The sequence below is a fragment of the Phocoena sinus genome, chromosome 2, assembly GCF_008692025.1.
Source record: "Phocoena sinus isolate mPhoSin1 chromosome 2, mPhoSin1.pri, whole genome shotgun sequence".
Taxonomy (NCBI): domain Eukaryota; kingdom Metazoa; phylum Chordata; class Mammalia; order Artiodactyla; family Phocoenidae; genus Phocoena; species Phocoena sinus.
The window spans coordinates 128,334,110-128,353,744 of NC_045764.1; the positions used below are offsets into that span (position 1 = coordinate 128,334,110).

General features: G+C 41.1%; 1 protein-coding gene across 9 annotated transcripts in view; it reads right to left on the reverse strand.

The window, feature by feature from the left end:
• NIN (ninein) overlaps positions 1-19,635 on the reverse strand; it is a 112,034-nt gene that overhangs the window by 53,127 nt on the left and 39,272 nt on the right. For all 9 annotated transcript variants that reach the window (XM_032623430.1, XM_032623431.1, XM_032623426.1 and 6 more), the window contains 3 exons: positions 5,892-5,931; positions 4,076-4,266; positions 113-259 (listed from right to left, as the gene is read on the reverse strand). In XM_032623430.1, the coding sequence (XP_032479321.1) occupies positions 113-259 (147 nt within the window). In that variant the 5' untranslated portion in view covers positions 4,076-4,266; positions 5,892-5,931. The remainder of the gene's footprint in view (positions 1-112; positions 260-4,075; positions 4,267-5,891; positions 5,932-19,635) is intronic.

Consider the following 19,635-nt stretch of genomic DNA (forward strand, 5'->3'; position numbering starts at 1 on the left):
CCTCTCTTTCTCCTCAGTATTTTTCTTCAGACAGCAGATTATTTCATTAGAAATTATTCAAATAGATTTTAACTTCTACTCACAAAGAAACCACTTCCTATTTATTTCTTACCTGCATGGAGAGGTGCCTTTTCAATTGTCTATATGGGGTAGATGCTGATGGGGTGAGGGATTTTCCATTTTTGAACAAGCCGTAGAAAAAATCTTCTACACTCATCGTACCATCAGGATCAAGATTATGGAAGACTTCTTCAAGCATCTAGAAAAGGGTAACCATATATTTTAACTATTTCACTCAAAAAACCCCACAAGGCCCAAAGTACACTTCCAGCCAACAGATATTGGCACCACTCTTGATCCCAGGACTCCAGAAATAGAACATGTCCCTTTATTCTCACTTGACTGAATTTTTTTCCTTTCTAGTAATATGTCCTTCCCCCTCACATAAACTAAATAAAATTCATTTTCAACATCGTCATAATTTTATGCAATCTAGCATTTAACAGTTTTCTCTTTTGCTCATACTGTTAGAACGGTATGTTACTACACATTATTCTTGAGAATTGAAGAATTACTTAAAAATGTAAAGATATAGCTTCCCGGTGTTGTAACAACATAAAATAGTTAGACATTCATTAAGCCATTATATTATGGTGACTCCACATCATATTTTGCTTATATTGAATTTTGGAAATTGGTACGTTAGCACGGCAGAATTGGGTCTGGGACAGATGGCAATGATCTAATAGTTTGGGTCTGAAACCCATGACTTGGGATTTAGAACATTACTTGGAACAGCACTGCGTGTTTGGGGTCTTTATTTCTTTTAATGCTTTAGCACAGGAGAAGTGAGGACTGGATAGGAAGGATTTCATGCGTATGCGATAGAAGGGTCCCTCCAAGAGATGTAAAGGGAATTTTGCCTGACTACTTTGCACCCTGTGACAGTAATCAAGTAGTCCTCACCACATACAGTCCCTTCTAGAGGCTTGCTAGGAGATGGTTTGTTCCCTAGCTTAACAGAGGAATGGAAAAGGGAATAAGCAGCCTGAATCATGGATACCGCAAAACAGGGAGGGAAGGCGAAGACCTCCACCCTCACAGTCAGCTTCCTCTTTATTTGGGGGGCTAAAATTTTTCTATAGGACATGCCCCCAGTGTACAAAACAGAAATCACCTAAGAATCCTGTTAAAATGCAGATTCTGATATAGTTAAATCTGGGGGTAGGGCCTAAGATTCTGCATTTCTAACAAGGTGATGCCCAGTTTGCTGAGTAGCAAGGAATAGAACAAGCAACAAACTTAACTCTTGTTGCATTTGAGCCTACACCTGGTTCCATTCTAACAAAGGCCTCTTTGTAACAAATCCTCAAATTTTCAATATTCACTTCTTAAGTCCGGACTATTGCTAGGACTCCTGTCATCTCATAATTGTTGATTTTATCCTTCATCTAAGTGCCTGAGGCATTTCTTTTATCCAATGCTTTTTTTTCCAATTCATACCCAATAGGAAACATCTGTCTCTATTCTTGTCTTTATACCACTTCCTCTGGAGAGGACTCTGAAACAAGAAAATGATTCTAAAGAGTGGAAATCTTGGGAAGAAGCAACAGTTCCTAATAGAGAAGCATATGATGAAACAGATGGAAAGGTATTTGGGGCAAAATTCTGAAGTTGCCAAGCTCCCTTAGCTTCTCCGTCTGGTTCTTATCAACCAAAAGAACACTTTCTTAGAGGACTAGGCTTTCAGGACTGTCAAACCAGAAGTCACAGTAAAATCCAAGTGTGCTGACTGAAGCGAATCCGCATATTTGGCTCTAACCTTAGCTCCACGTGGGTTGGCCCTGTGACCTTGGCCAAATCAACGCACAGCTTCCTGACTGCCTAAACACCCATCAACTGATCCATCTGAAGTGGTGGAGTAAGTAAATCCAGCCAGTTATTGTACGTGGGGGAGTGGACAAGTAGTGAATAAAGGGATGTAGATTCAGAAGAGGGTGGATGGGCAGGGCTGGGCTGACAAGAACACGAGTCAGTGGGCAACTAGGGCACCCCCTGCAGTCTGGGCAGGAGCTGAATCTAGAACCCTGAGGACATTCTTACTCCCCATCACCAACCAGGTCTTTGGACGGTTGATTTCCCAATGTGTAAGTTGGGAAATAATGCACTGGAATAGGGATCACAAATACCCCGAGGGGCCAGGAAGGCGATGTAAATAAATGAGGCAGGATGGTCTTGAGACATAAGGAAGTGGAGCCTTTTAAACCAGCGAACGGAACACGAGTGCATGCCCTGTCCAAAGGGGCTAGCTGCTTCTCACTGCCAGCAAAATGGAGCCAAATCTTCTGATTTTTAGAAAAATCTCCTGATTTAAAAAAGTATAGCAAAAAATTCAATTTTTAAACATTGGGTAGGCGACGTAGCCCTTAGGTCATATTTGGCAGCTAGGGTGACAGTTTGCCATCCCTGCCCTACAGTCGTCCTTGCTTCTGGAAAGCAGGGCACTAGTTTTAGCCTTAAGACAGTGAATCTAGTTTCCCTTCATGATGATGGCAACAGGCAGCAGTGATCTCTTTCTTTATCTATAAAAATGAGGGGTGACTAGATCTAAAATTGCTTTCAGTCGTAAAATTCTAGGATTCCAAGTTGTATGCTGATGAGATCATCTTGAACTTTCAGCTCCGCTGTGGTCTAGAGCTAGTAATACAAAGTACTATAGCGTTTCATGATTTTGGTGGGGAGGAAAAACACTAAGTAAAAGCTACATTCAATTAGCAATCCTTTACTCATCCTCACATCAGAAGAAAATAAATGTGCTGCTTCTTTTCCTGGGTTCTGGAGTCTCCACCACAGAAGAAAATGCGACTCCCCACAAATAGCTAAGTTGATTCCAAGATTTGTTCTTAGATAAATAATCCAAGTTTGTGCGATATTTCTTGGCAGAACAACCCAAGGTTCTGCATACTGCGCTGGTTTATAATTTAGAAGGATGAATTTAATTTTATGACTCAACAGCCATCACTGAAAAATAAATGACAACTGAGCCATTAAAATGTAGTCAGAGGGTGTGCAATGGTCACATACACAAGGGAGAAGTGGGGGAAAGAACTTTCCTGCAAGCTACACTACTTGGAAGCTTTTGATAATAAACCTCTTTCTGGTTTAGGAAAATAATACCACTTATCCTCTGAGCAAGCAGATAACACGGTTTCAAATATCATTATAATCAAAGTTTCCCAAAGCTACAACTGTAGCCCTAACCTCTAAGTCCCTCCAATCCTTATTTTCAGCTCTTTGAAAGACATATCTTGGAATTACATTCTTATGTTTCATGGCTGTTCGTGCACCAAGTCCTGCCACCCCTCTTAATTTTTTAGAAAACGTAAAGTTCAGAATTTTACCGAGCAAGAGTCTTTCGGGGGCTCCTTCAGGACTCTTCTGTTGTACATTTTCAAAACCACCAACCTACCCTTTTCCCTTTCCTCATGACCAGATTATTGTGATGGCTCCTGGCTGGTCTCCTAATCTAAGGCTCTCTTTACACCACTATACCCCATAAAAGTTGTTCAGACCACCCTCAGCAAGTAAGTTCTTCCTGTGTATTATTACTTAATCTGCTTAAGAACCCAGGGGTGATATTGAGATCTTCTCTCCAAAAAACTTACCAGCCTGGCCTTCAAAATATTCCCCCAACTCAAATCTCCTAAACTCCCCTCTTCGTCCTTCCTCTACACCTTTCCCACACTTTGCTCTGTGAATGCCACATCTACACATAGATTGACACCATGCTACACTGAACTGGTGTCTGACAGTAATGTGGGGTAATGTGCTTAGCACAGTGAGGGGCACACAGTACGGGTTCAGTAAGTGTCAGCTATTGTCAGTTTTTCTTTTCCACAATACAGCATGAGGTCCTCAGAGACAGGATCTTCATGGCTGACTTCCCAGGAAAAAAAGAGAATGGAGTCTCTGTAACATGCTGCAGGAAACTGAAATATGGCTATTCCTAGCCTGTGGCCAGTTTAGCTTTTATCATGATTACTATTCCTGAATAAAAATATGATGCAAGGCTTACCTCTCCATCGACATTCTGCAAACCATACTGCTCACAGATGGAGATCAGCTTCTTCCGGTTTAGGTGACCATCACGGGTGATCCCCAAATCTTCACAAACCTCCTGCAGTTTCTCTTCTATCCAGTCTTGGGGAGGGGAAGGCCCACTTTGTGAGGCATTCAAATCATCTGGGTTCCAAAATCTTAACTGGCCTAAAATAAAAGTATACAGTGTGTTGTCCCTAAAGGAACTGAGCCTATTCTCAAAGAAAAATGTGCTTTTTGAAAATAAATGCTATAAGAAAGAGACTGCAGATGTTGATTTGATTTGATCCTGAAATTCAAATGAAGTGGAACCATTGGTTCTTAGGCTGCAACTAGGGCCAACAGACACTTTTTTGTTCATTGGCAGTCATACCTATGTAAGAAATACCATCTCCTGTGCAGTAATGCCAAGGTTCTAGGCTTATTTTATTCCAAAGGAAAATATGCACAGGCTTAGGCTTTGGAGTGATCAGAAGAGAAGGCTGGTTGAGAGCCATTCTAAGGAGCTTTATATGCCCTACCTCAGCTATAGCTACCGGACTTTATTATCTCCACTTTCTTTCTAGTCTAAGCTCTGTTTTTACTGAGAAGGAAATAATTTCATGATAAATATCATAAAATGATTATAAAAGGCAAGATTAGCCTGTTTCCAAATCTCTACACATACGAATATTCTGACCTATAAGGATTCCAACTTGAAAGAATAAATGTTTGCCAGGACAAGTTATTAATTACTGGTATATTAAGGATAAGTTCTATTTGAAGATTTAAGGATCAAACTACTTACTTAAAAATAAAAATTTATTTATCCTCTATTAAAAGTTCTCACTTCTAGTTAAAATTTACTTCCATATTAGAGATTCTGTAAAGTCATTACTTAAACATGAGCTAATTACTGACAAGATTGTGTGTGCCTGGAAGAACCTTAGAGAGTTGAGAAGAGCATTTAGTGCTACCCCTACTATTTAGCAAAGACATTAAGCCCATCACCGCTGTGTCTTTACAGGTTGGAGACCTAGAGAACATGTAATTACACTTAAGTACAGTTAATCCAGGGTAGGCTGTGAAGTGGGCTGAGGTTCCGTCAGCTGAACCACAGTGCCATCTGCTGGCCAGAAGATCAACGTGTTTTGATCTATCTTAGATCTGAAACTTGTCAAGGGATACATTTTTTTAAACATAAACTTATTTATTTATTTTGGCTGCGTTGGGTCTTCGTTGCTGCGCGCGGGCTTTCTCTAGTTGTGGCGAGCGGGGTCTACTCTTGGTTGTGGTGCGCAGGCTTCTCACTGCAGTGGCTTCTCTTGTTGCGGAGCACGGGCTCTAGAGCGCAGGCTCAGTAGTCGTGGCGCACGGGCTTAGTTGCTCCGCGGCATGTGGGATCTTCCCGGACCAGGGCTCGAACCCGTGTCCCCTGCACTGGCAGGCGGATTCTTAACCACTGCGCCACCAGGGAAGCCCTGTCAAGGGATACATTTTAACAGGTAACTAGTTTTGGACTGTTCATAGATTAATGTGAAAGTCTATGTAAGAGAGTAATTAACCCATAAGTGAAATTCTACATCTTAGTTGCCACATCTTGCATGATGCTAAATGCAAGGATTTAAAACTACGAGCTCTCAACTGGGAATGAATTTTCTGTTGCTGTTGTTCTTCAGGTTATTTCTTAGTTGGCCTCCAGCAGGCAAGGTGGTTAGTAAGAAGGCAAGGGATGCAGGAAGGGGATGCGGAGAGTGCCCTGTGAATGGCAGCCCCTCCTTCCCAGGCAGGCCCCACGCACACTCAATTCCTACCTTCTGCTTCATACTCCTCGCTGCGCTGCGTCTTCCAGTTCTAGAGGAGGCAAGAGAAGATGAGCGTGTTTTAGAACTAATTCTGTTCTTCCAAGACCCGATCACTCTCTGGCTCTGAAATCATCATCTGAGTGAGTCACATGATTCGGGACCCTTCAGTGCATTCATCCAGGTTGGCTCTCCTCAGTCAACAAGCCAATTAACAGGAGACTCCTGAGAAACACGCCACAGCCTTCTGCAGCATCGCACCAAGGATTTGCCTTTCACACTTGTGAGGTGGCATCATTTACTCAACAGCGAAACCTATCACAACCAGTAAAATCAGGCTGAAGCAAATATTCAGAATCCATCAACGAACAGGAGTTTGTACGCATGCATTTATGAATTTGTTCTTCAATAAATGTTTAATGGGTGTGTGGTATTACGCTATAATCTTTGGAATACAGCTATGAACAGGACAGGCATATTTCTTGTCTCAAGAAGTTTATATGCTGACAAAGACATGCAGACAAGAAAACAGAGAGTACAATATTGTAATGTAGTAAGTGCTATTATGGGGGAGTTCAAGAAGGGGTACCTAACTGGGGTGTCCTTCAGCCTTGTGAGTTCAGGGTAGACTTCCTGCAAGAAGCAAGGTCTAACTGAGACCTGAGGGATAAGCTGGAGACAGCCAGGTGGAAAGAAAGGAGCAGTTACTATTTGCCGACATGTGGAGACCAGAATGAGTGAGCCTGGTGTGTTTCTGGCACACTGAGGAGACAGAGATGCAACCCAAAGCAGGTAGGCTAGAAAGGTCAAGTTAAGTAAAATGTACGATACCAGTACATTATATTAAAAGCAGTGAAATTGATCTGAACTAGATCATTTTGTCCCCTTTATCGTGCTGTGTTACTACTGGGTCTTTTCCAAGTCACAGCGTGCAGTTGTAGTTTGTGTACTGCACAAAAGCACCCAGCCCAGGGCACAGGTCAGAACCAAAATCCAGCCCATGCTCCACAGGCAAGCATGCAAAGATCTGCTTCCAACCGTTGGCAACGAGTAGGTCCACAGTGGTCTCCGGCCTCATCAGTAAGCTTCCTAATCACTCCTGTTGGTAGGTTCTACAACCATCTCAGGCAGGAAACTGTTGAGAAAAGGTGTATCCCCCTTTTAAAACCTGCTGCTGTCTCAGCAAAGATCCAACTTTATGAATGAAGCTGCCTTTGACAACAAATAACCAGCCTGCTCTCCACGGTGGCTGAACTGTACAAGGTGAACTGATTTCTTAGATCCTATAATGAACTCAACAGGAAAATAAGCCTAATTAACTCCCATCTCCAGAGCCTAGATTCCTCATGGCAGACAGTGTGCAACCTAAAATTCTTAGGTTAAATATTTCAGTAGCTTGTTCAAGTTGATACGAGTTGAAGTTCTTTCGGGCAACCTAGGCACATCTATTTTGTTGCTCTCCTCTTAACTGAAGGACAACTATCTACCAGGATTTCACAGTTCCGTATTTCACTCAGAAAGATACTGAAGACAGCACCAGTTCAAAGCGTTCACCAAACTTTGCCACACTAAGCTGAAACCCCAGACTGACAGCACTGAGATAAATTATTCTTGCCACAGAGAGACATTAAAAAGGCTATAATTCAAAATATATTAGCTCACTACAACTCATTCAGATTACAACTGAAAGTCACTAATATACATGGTATATCTATGGAAGGCGAATTGGTGCACAGTGTGATTTTTTACTTGTTTGTGATTACAATTTTATCAGGCTACATTTCCCCATAAAGACATATCTCAACCCTGATGGATGGATATGAGGTGTGAGGGTGGGGAGGGAGCAATGGAGGAAATAGCACTCTAGATTTTCTTACTATTGATTCTGGGCAGAATTCAATTGTTTTTACTTTTTTTATTTTTTAACATCTTTATTGGAGTATAATTGCTTTACAATGGTGTGTTAGTTTCTGCTGTATAACAAAGTGAATCAGCTATATGTATACATATATCCCCATATCTCCTCCCTCTTGTGTCTCCCTCCCACCCTCCCTATTCTACCCCTCTAGGTGGTCACAAAGCACCGAGCTGATCTCCCCGTGCTATGTGGCTGCTTCCCACTAGCTATCTGTTTTACATTTGGAAGTGTATATATGTCCATGCTACTCTCTCACTTCGTCCCAGCTCACCCTTCCCCCTCCCCGTGTCCTCAACTCCATTCTCTACATCTGCATCTTTATTCCTGTCCTGCCCCTAGGTTCTTCAGAACCATTTGTTTTTTAGATTCCATATATACGTGTTAGCATACAGTATTTGTTTTTCTCTTTCTGACTCACTTCATTCTGTATGACAAACTCTAGGTCCTTCCACCGCACTACAAATAACTCAATTTCATTTCTTTTTATGGGTGAGTAATATTCCATTGTGTATATGTGCCACATCTTCTTTATCCATTCATCTATCGATGGACACTTAGGTTGCTTCCATATCCTGGCTATTGTAAATAGAGCTGCAATGAACATTGTGGTACATGACTTTTTTGGATTATGGTTTTCTCACAGTATATGCCCAGTAGTGGGATTACTGGGTCATATAGTAGTTCTATTTTTAGTTTCTTAAGGAACCTCCATACTGTTCTCCATAGTGGCTGTATCAATTTACATTCCCACCAACAGTGCCAGAGGGTTCCCTTTTCTCCACACCCTCTCCAGCATTTACTGTTTGTAGATTTTTTGATGATGGCCATTCTGATCGGTGTGAGGTGATATCTCATTGTAATTTTGATTTGCATTTCTCTAACGATAAGTGATACTGAGCATCCTTTCATGTGTTTGTTGGCATTCTGTATATCTTCTTTGGAGAAATGTCTGTTTAGGTCTTCTGCCCATTTTTGGATTAGGTTGTTTGTTTTTTTGATACTGAGCTGCTTGTATATTTTGGAGATTAATGCTTTGTCAGTTGCTTCATTTGCAAATATTTTCTCCCATTCTGAGGACTGTCTTTTCGTCTTGTTTATGGTTTCCCTTGCTGTGCAAAAGCTTTTAAGTTTCATTAGGTCCCGTTTGTTTATCTTTGTTTTTATTTCCATTTCTCTAGGAGGATCTTGCTGTGATTTATATCAAAGAATGTTCTGCCTATGTTTTCCTTTAAGAGTTTGATAGTGTCTGGCCTTACATTTAGGTCTTTAATCCATTTTGAGTTTACTGTTTGTGTATGGTGTTAGGGAGTGTTCTAATATCATTCTTTTACATGTAGCTGTCCAGTTTTCCCAGCACCACTTATTGAAGAGGCTGTCTTTTCTCCATTGTATATTCTTGCCTCCTTTATCAAAGATAAGGTGACCATACGTGTGTGGGTTTATCTCTGGGCTTTCTAACCTGTTCCACTGATCTGTATTTCTTTTTTTTTTTTTTTTTTCCAGTACCATACTGTCTTGATTACGGTAGCTTTGTAGTATAGTCTGAAGTCAGGGAGTCTGACTTCTCCAGCTCTGTTTTTCTTTCTCAAGATTGCTTTGGCTATTTGGGGTCTTCTGTGTTTCCATACAAATTGTGAAATTTTTTGTTCTACTTCTGTGAAAAATGCCATTGGTAGTTTGAAAGGAATTGCACTGAATCTGTAGATTGCTTTGGGTAGTAGAGTCATTTTCACAATGTTGATTCTTCCAATCCAAGACCATGGTATATCTCTCCATCTGTTTGTATCATCTTTAATTTCTTTCTTCAGTGTTTTATAGTTTTGTGCATACAGGTCTTTTGTCTCCTTAGGTAGGTTTATTCCTAGGTATTTTATTCTGTTTGTTGCAGTGGTAAATGAGAGTGTTTCCTTAATTTCTCTTTCAGATTTTTCATCATTACTGTATAGAAATGCAAGAGATTTCTGTGCATTAATTTTGTATCCTGCAACTCTACCACACTCATTGATTAGCTCTAGTCATTTTCTGATAGCATCTTTAGGATTCTCTATGTATAGTATCATGTCATCTGCAAACAGTGACAGTTTTACTTCTTCTTTTCCAATCTGGATTCCTTTTATTTCTTTTTCTTCTCTGATTGTTGGGGCTAAAACTTCCAAAACTATGCTGAATAATAGTGGTGAGAGTGGGCAACCTTGTCTTGTTCCTGATCTTAGAGGAAATGGTTTCAGTTTTTCACCATTGAGAACAATGTTGGCTGTGGGTTTGTCATATATGGCCTTTATTATGCTGAGGTAAGTTCCCTCTATGCCTACTTTCTGGAGGGTTTTTATCATAAATGGGTGTTGAATTTTGTCAAAAGCTTTTCTGCATGTATTGAGATGATTATATTGTTTTTCACCTTCAATTTGTTAATATGGTGTATCACATTGATTGATTTGTATATACTGAAGAATCCTTGCATTCCTGGGATAAATCCCACTTGATCATGGTGTATGATCCTTTTAATGTGCTGTTGGATTCTGTTTGCTAGTATTTTGCTGAGGATTTTTGCATCTATGTTCATCAGTGATACTGGCCTGTAGTTTTCTTTCTTTGTGACATCCTTGTCTGGTTTTGGTATCAGGGTGATGGTGGCCTCGTAGAGTGAGTTTGGGAGTGTTCCTCCCTCTGCTATATTTTGGACGAGTTTTAGAAGGATAGGTTTTAGCTTTTCTCTAAATGTTTGATAGAATTCGCCTGTGAACCCATCTGGTCCTGGATTTTTGTTTGTTGGAAGATTTTTTATCACAGTTTCAATTTCAGCGCTTGTGATTGGTCTGTTTATATTTTCTATTTCTTCCTGGTTCTGTCTCGGAAAGTTGTGCTTTTCTAAGAATTTGTCCATTTCTTCCAGGTTGTCCATTTTATTGGCATACAGTTGCTTGTAGTAATCTCTCATGATCCTTTGTATTTCTGCAGTGTCAGGTGTTACTTCTCCTTTTTCATTTCTAATTCTATTGGTTTGAGTCTTCACTCTTTTTCTTAATGAGTCTGGCTAATGGTTTATCAATTTTGTTTATCTTCTTAAAGAACTAGCTTTTAGTTTTACTGATCTTTGCTATTGTTTTTTCGTTTCTTTGTCATTTATTTCTAATCTGATCTTTATGATTTCTTTCCTTCTGGTAACTCTGGGTTTTCTTTTGTTCTTCTTCCTCTAATTGCTTTAGGTTTAAAGTCAGGCCATTTATTTGAGACGTTTCTTGTTTCTTGAGATAGGATTGTATTGCTATAAACTTCCCTCTTAGAACAGTTTTTGCTGCATCCCATAGGTTTTGGGTTGTCGTGTCTCCATTGTCATTTGTTTCTAGGTATTTTTTGATTTCCTCTTTGATTTCTTCAGTGATCACTTGGTTATTAAGTAGTGTATTGTTTAGCCTCCATGTGTTTGTATTTTTTACAGTTTTTTTCCTGTAATTGATATCTAGTCTCACAGCGTTGTGGTTGGAAAAGATACTTCATACGATTTCAATTTTCTTAAATTTACCAAGGCTTGATTTGTGACCCAAGATATGATCTATCCTGGAGAATGTTCCATGAGCACTTGAGAAGAAAGTGTATTCTGTTGGTTTTGGATGGAATGTCCTATAAATATCAAGTAAGTCCATCTCGTTTAATGTGTCATTTAAAGCTTGTGTTTCCTTATTTATTTTCATTTGGATGAAATGGTGAAAGTGGGGTGTTAAAGTCCCCTAATATGATTGTGTTCCTGTCAATTTCCCCTTTTATGGCTGTTAGCATTTGACTTATAAATTGCGGTGCTCCTATGTTGGGTGCATAAATATTTACAATTGTTATATCTTCTTCTTGGATTGATTGATCCCCTGGTCATTATGTAGTGTCCTTTGTCTCCTGTAATAGTCTTTATTTTAAAGTCTATTATGTCTGATATGAGAATTGCTACTCCAGCTTTCTCTTGATTTCCGTTTACATGGGATATCTTTTTCCATCCCCTCACTTTCAGTCTGTATGTGTCCCTAGGTCTGAAGTGGGTTTCTTGTAGACAGCATATATATGGGTCTTGTTTTTGTATCCATTCAGCCAGTCTATGTCTTTTGGTTGGAGCATTTATCCATTTACATTCAAGGTAGTTATTCATATGTATGTTCCTATTACCATTTTCTTAATTGTTTTGGGTTTGTTATTGTAGGTCTTTTCCTTCTCTTGTGTTTCCTGCCTAGAGAAGTTCCTTTAGCATTTGTTCTAAAGCTGGTTTCATGGTGCTGAGTTCTCTTAGCTTTTGCTTGTCTGTAAAGGTTTTAATTTCTCCGTTGAATCTGAATGAGATCCTTGCTGGGTAGAGTAATCTTGGTTGTAGATTCTTCCCTTTTATCACTTTAAGTATGTCCTGCCACTCCTTTCTGGCTTGCAGAGTTTCTGCTGAAAGATCAGTTGTTAACCTTATGAGGATTCCTTTGTATGTTATTTGTTGCTTTTCCCTTGCTGCTTTTAATATTTTTCCTTTGTATTTAATTTTTGATAGTTTGATTAATATGTGTCTTGGTGTGTTTCTCCTTAGATTTATCCTGTATGGGACTCTCTGTGCTTCCTGGACTTGATTGTCTATTTCCTTTTGCATATTAGGGAAGTTTTCAACTATAATCTCTTCAAATGTTTTCTCAGTCCCTTTTCTTTTCTCTTCTTCTTCTGGGACCCCTATAATTTGAATGTTGGTGTGTTTAAGGTTGTCCCAGAGGTCTCTGAGACTGTCCTCAATTGTTTTCATTCTTTTTTCTTTATTCTGCTCTGTGGTAGTTATTTCCACTATTTTATCTTCTAGGTCACTTATCCATTCTTTTGCCTCAGTTATTCTGCTATTGATTCCTCCCAGGGAATTTTTAATTTCATTTATTGTGTTGTTCATCATTGTTTGTTTGCTCTTTAGTTTTTCTAGGTCCTTGTTAAATGTTTCTTGTATTTCTTCCATTCTATTTCCAAGATTTTGGATCATCTTTACTATCATTATTCTGAATTCTTTTTCAAGTAGGTGACCTATTTCCTCTTCATTTGTTTGGTCTGGTGGGTTCTTACCCTGCTCCTTCATCTGGTGTGTATTTCTCTGTCTTCTCATTTTGCTTAACTTCCTGTGTTTGGGGTGTCCTCTTCACAGGCTGCAGGTTCGTAGTTCCTGTTGTTTTTGGTGTCTTCCCCCAGTGGGTAAGGTTGGTTCAGTGTGTTGTGTAGGCTTTCTGGTGGAGGGAACTGATGCCTGTGTTCTGGTGGATGAGACGGGATCTTGTATTTCTGGTGGGCAGGACCGCCTCCGGTGGTGTGTTTTGGGGGGTCTGTGAATTTATTATGATTTTAGGCAGCCTCTCTGCTAATGGGCTGGGTTGTGTTTGGCATAGGGTGTCCAGCACTGGAGCTTGCTGGTTGTTGTGTGGAGCTGGGTCTTAGCGTTGAGATGGAGATCTCTGGGAGAGCTTTTGCTGTTTGGTATTACATGGGGCTGGGAGGTCTCTGGTGGACCAATGTCCTGAACTCAGCTCTCCCACCTCAGAGGCTCAGGCCTGACACCTGGCTGGAGCACCAAGACCCTGTCAGCCACTTGGCCAGGTACGTGGGGAGTTTCCTGCCTTTGGGGAAGTCTGAGGTCTTCTGCCAGCATTCCGTAGGTGTTCTGTAGGAGTTGTTCCATGTGTAGATGTATTTATGATGTATTTGTGGGAAGGAAGGTGATCTCCACGTCTTACTCCTCCACCATCTTGAAGGTCCCCTCCTGTTTTTATCTTTAAAGTTTAAGTCAATAAAACCCCGCTAATAAAAGCATCCTGTCTGTCCCTCCACATTTATTTCCTCACCAAACAGAGCAAATGATTGAAATGCTTGTACTACTTTGGCACCCAAAATGGTGAAAATTCAGTATTCAATATATAAGTTGGAAACACCCTAAAATGAAATCCATTCAGTCAGTCCACCTAACACAAATAAAATAGTGGTGTTGGGAAAGTTGGACAGCTACATGTAAGTCAATGAAATTAGAACACACCCTCAAACCATCCACAAAAATAAACTGAAAATGGCTTAAAGAGTTAAACATAAAACATGACACCATAAAACTCCTAGAAGAGAGCATAGGCAAAATATTCTCTGACATAAATTGTACCAATGTTTTCTTAGGTCAGTCTCCCAGGGCAACAGAAATGAAAACAAAAATAAACAAATGGGACCTAATCAAAAGTACTGGCTTTTGCACAGCAAAGGAAACCATAAAAACAACAACGAAAACAAAAATGAAAAGACAACCTATGGAATTAGAGAAAATATTTGCAAATGATGCAACAGACAAGGGCTTAATCTCCAAGATATACAAACAGCTCATACAACTCAACAACAGAAAAACAACCCAATTGAAAAATGGGCCGAAGACCTTAATAGACATTTCTCCAAAGAAGACATGCAGATGGCCAGTAGACACATGAAAAGATGCACACCATCACTAATTATTAGAGAAATGGAAATCAAAACTGCAATGACCACCTCACACCAGTCAGAATGGCCATCATTAAAAAGTCCACACATAACAAATGCTAGAGAGAGTGTGGAGAAAAGAGAACACTCCTACACTATTGGTGGGAACGTAAGCTGGTGCAGCCACTAAGGAAAACAGTGTGGAGGTTCCTCAGAAAACTAAAAATAGAATTACCATATGATCCAGCAATCCCACTCCTGGGCATATACCCAGACAAAACTATAATTCAAAAAGGTACATGCACCCCAACGTTCACAGAAGCACTATTCACAATAGCCAAAACATGAAAACAACCAAAATGTCCATTGACAGATGAGTGGATAAAGAAGATGTAGTACATATATACAATGGAATACTACTCAGCCATAAAAAAGGGGGAGGGAAGGATTGGGAGTTTGGGATTAGCAGATGTAAACTATTATATATGGGATGGATAAACAACAAGGTCCTACTGTATAACACAGGGAACTATATTTAATATCCTGTGATAAACCATAATGGAAAAGAATGTTGAAAAAAAGAATGTATGTGTACAACTGAGTCACTTTGCTGTACAGCAGAGATCGGCACAGCATTGTAAGTCAACTATACTTCAATTAAAAAAAATAATAAAGTTTTAAAGAAAACAAAAAAAATAGGTTTCTATCATCTAAGAACCATCAAGATAAAACCTACCAAATTACTAGTAGGGGATGATTTTTAACAGCACAAGGTGACATGAGAAATGGCAGGAGAATATGCATCACTGGACAAACCCCTGCCGGGATACACAGCTGGAAAAATGCAAACACATACCTTCAAAAAATCCTTGGTAAGAAAGCAACAAGGTTATATTGCTACAGAAAAGTTTATTTCTTATATTTGCTCACTTACTTCTTGATGCATTTGAAACTAGTGAGCAATTAATTAGTTCAAAGGAGCAAGAGGCTCCAATATACTGTTTCCAACATCTCATGAGCTTATGCAACTGGGTGCCTTATCTGATCCACTCTTCCTGGATGCCCTCTTGCCCTGATTCTCACCTCTAACTAGTAAGGTATCAAGGGTGGAAGCCAGACTGCCTGGCTCTGAATCCCGGCTTACTTACTGGGTTAAGCTTGGATAAGTTTCTTAACCTCTTTTGCCTCAGTTTCTCCATCTATAAAATGGGAATAAAGTAGCACGTATTTCACAGAGCTGGCTAAAATGCTTAGAATTGTGTCTGGCACCTAATAAGCACTATAAATTTTGATATTATTTTTCTTGGACACATGTTTATGTAGTATATATTAAGTTTATATTTGCAGGTGTTCTTCATTACCATGTTCAAACTTAAAGCATTAATGTGAGTGACCCTGGGGAGTACCAGTTATTTATATAAATTTGTAAGAAAAGTGCCAAGTATCCAGCAGATATGCAAAGAATACAAACAGACAATTCACATAAGACGCAACACAATTAAACAGATATGGGGAAAGGTTCATTTCAATAGCAATCAAAGAAGTATAAATTAAAACCAAGGAATCTTTTTGTTCCCATTAAATTAGCAAAGTATTTAAGAATATAACTCCTATTACCAACAAGGTTATGATTTAAAATAGGCCTGTTTATGTTACTGGTAACAATGTAAATGGATATTACCCTTTTAGTAAAGAAAATGGCTTTATGTATCAAAAGTCATGAAAACGTTCATACTCTTTGATCCAGTTTCATATGATTTCTGATGGCAATAAAATCAAAGAAAGAAAAAAAGTAAATATGTACAGTTAGCACTTTTTGTAAAAGTAAAGTACTGAAAACAATTTAAATATTCAACAATGGGGCATAAAGTATGATACATCATAATGTAGTCGATAAAAGTATAATTATAAAACCATGTAGGAGCATGAAAAACATGAAATGTTAAATGAAAGACCACAACAAAAATGTCATCAACACTATGATTACCACTGGAAAAAAACATTTATACAATTAGACAAAGACTGGAAGGAAACAGAGACAATAAATAAATATATATATATATATACTTGGTTGAGGGAATATGGGAAACCATTTTATTTCCTTTACTGATATAAATGTTGTTTATACCATATAAATAGGTACAACTTCACTATTTCTTTTGCCCACCTGCCCCTGAATTCTCACTAAATGAATTCCCTGTGACCTGGGGGTGGGGACAAAGGGAAACTTCTGTCCCCTTGGTATGTACCACTCTGCTAGTCAGCCACGTCCTCCTGTACTGTGACCTGTGATGGGAGAGACCATGCTTGGTGGGAGGTCCACGCATTTTCAGGAGGGTGAAAGCTGCTCTGTGCCAATGCTTCCTAAACTTAGCAGAGTGTAAGAAGATCAAGGACACTTGTCTGAGACCTGCCTTGGGGACTGTGACCACAGCCATCCAAAGAGGCATTCTTCAGACAGCCTAACCCAATGGCGTCAGGTACAGCAGTTTAAGTGATTTCACACGAACTCTTAGGGCAAGTAGTGGCAAGGTAAGGGATAACATCTCCAAGGGTAACGATTTTCCAAGCATTTCTCCATGGCCCTGTGTAAGAAGCCTAGATCCAGCTAAGACCAGCCCTGCTGGGAGGAGAAGCAAGCTTATGCTAAGGGCTACATTTTCATTCCAAGACCACTTCAACCGGAGATTGAGTTTGCCACCCAGATGTTTTGCTAGGCTTCATCCCCATCTCCCCCAAGGGCCTATTCCTTTAAGAAGGGGTAAGCACACGGGTGGCTTAATGTTTGTTATTAAATTGCATTTTCCGTGGGGTGGGGGGTGGGTGGGAGCAGAATCAATTCATTAACAGCTCTTTTATTTTCGTTCTCACTGCCTCGGGCCAGTAGTTCCAATGAAAAAGCAGGGGGAGAGGGAAGGGAAGGCAGGTTAGAAGGTTGGGAGGGGGTGGATTTGATCATTCGGCTACCGGAACACCACCAATGAAAGGAGGCATCACTCTGGAACAAGGTCTTTTAATTGCTGAGGGTTTACCCAGCACAGTGAAAGCCTGGCAGGTGGCCTCTAGACACAGATCAGCCACGAGTACTGGAAGGGAGGTAATCACGAACATCTCTGGAAAAATGCGAGAGGAAGGGGGTGGCAATTGCTGGGATGTGTTCTCCATACTATTCATAAAAGGAGAGTAAAAGGATTTTCAACTTCTTCCTTTGAAATCTTATGTAGCCTCTCACTGGAGAAAGAATGGATATGAATAAATTTTTAAAAATCATTCAGCAATTCCTGACTCTGGAGGCAAAATGGTAGCCGGGGGAGATTGCCAGGGTTAAGTTTGGCCCTGCCACTTTGTGTGACCCCTCGATACCTTACTTTATCTGCAAAGTGGGAGTGACCCGCCTGATAGAGACACGGAGGCATATGCCTGGCTCTTAGGAGATGTTAGCTCTTGTTATTATTTCAGCCAGAACAATGAAGTGGTTAAGGGTTTAGACTCCAGAGCCGGACTCTTCACTTACTGGCTGTGCAAGCTTGGGCAAGTTACTTAATCCCTATGTGCCTCAGTTTCCTCGGGGGTAAGTGAATACCTACCTACGAGGGTGTGCTAGTATTTGGAGAGCACTTGAAACAGTGCCTGCTGCGAATTAAGTGCTGTCTGTTAAGTAAATAAATTTTATAATTACTATTCCTACTACCTGGGTGTTCAACACTAGGACAAGGGCGGAAGAAAGAAACAGCAGACAGACCAGTGTCAGCTTTAAGAACAAACCCAGAATAAACTCTGTAGAAACTCTAGCTTTGAGTGTGTTAGTTCTGATGAAGCAATCAACTTTTGATTCAACGTAGGAGCAGGGCCTCCCCTGGGGCCCTCCGCGCTGTGGACAGTGTCCCCTGGGTGGCCACATCTGTCAGGGCCCACCATACTATGTGTGCTGGCCAACAGGCCCCGTGAGAGCGGACAGAGGGGAGACGGTCATAGGTTGCCCGGTCCTAAAAAGGCTGCTGCAGAAAGAAGTGCCCAGCACCGCCAGGTAGGCTGACAAAGGGAGTCCCACACACCCCCTCTGTGGGCTGTGCGTCTCAGTCACGCTGGCCACTGTGGTCAACTCTCGGGCTGTCCTACAGCTGGACGAGGGTGCCCTGCACCTGTGGGCTGCACTGCTTTCAGGAATGCTTTCTTTGGAGGGACACCTGCTTCGCTGGACGGCGGAACAGATGGCCCGAGCCTCTTGGATCCCGGGGCTTCCAGCCCCGAGGCCGGACCAGCATCTGCAGACTGCGGGTCTGGTGCAGCCCCTTCCCACAAGAGCCCAGCCGCAGACCCACCAGCCATCTGCTCCGGTGCAGACCTTTGTGCCCCTCAGAATGTTCGGCTAATTAAAGCGATTACGGTGGGCGCACACAGGGCTATTCTTTCCCAGCAGAGGTTGCTGAACTGATCTCAGCAGCCTTAAGCAGATTTTTTTTTTTTTTTTTTTGTAAAAGGGAAAGTCTTGCAAGCCCAGAGAGAAGAGAAATTTATTAAAGCAACAAAGCTCCCCCAGCACACTGAGCCATGGTGTCCATTTTACAAGAGCAGCACACTTAAGTAAGCACAGGAAGTCTCTGCAGAAAAACAGGATCCGTTTAGGAGATACTTGTGATGGAAACCTTAGGACTTTTAAAACACAGCATCTATCGCATAGTTAACTAACAATCCTAAATACTGATAAAGCCCGTGCTCTGGGCAGGGAAGCTAAGTGCACCCAGCAAGGCTGGCTACTGTTTCTGCAGGGACACGCTTCTTAGGACTTCATCTCCACCTCTCCCGCACCTGAAGGAAGGCAAAGGGGTGATGAAAGGGCACCTGACAGCCCCGCTCCCAATCTCTCTATTCTGAACCCAGGGACAAGCTGCTCAGTTGCAGGGCTGTCATGACTAGAATGCAAATCAGTTCCTTTATCTTTAAAAGCAGTTAAAAGCTACAAGTACGTGTTGGGGATAACAAGAATCAATGTATGACTTTTTTTTTTTTTTTTTTTTTTTTTTGCGGTACGCGGGCCTCTCACTGTTGTGGCCTCTCCCGTTGCGGAGCACAGGCTCCGGACGCGCAGGCTCAGCGGCCATGGCTCACGGGCCCGGCCGCTCCGCGTCATGTGGGATCTTCCCGGACCGGGGCACGAACCCGCGTCCCCTGCATCGGCAGGCGGACTCTCAACCACTGCGCCACCAGGGAAGCCAATGTATGACTTTTAAATGCACACACATTTAGATGAGTCCCGCTACAGTGCCAAACAGCCTTCAGTACTGCCAGTGTGAAGAAATGCTGAATTTAAAGAAATCTGAGCCTTAAGCCTCTTCTACCAAGGTTGGGGACTGGTTTTGTTTCACTGGATTTTAAAGTCCACTGGATTTT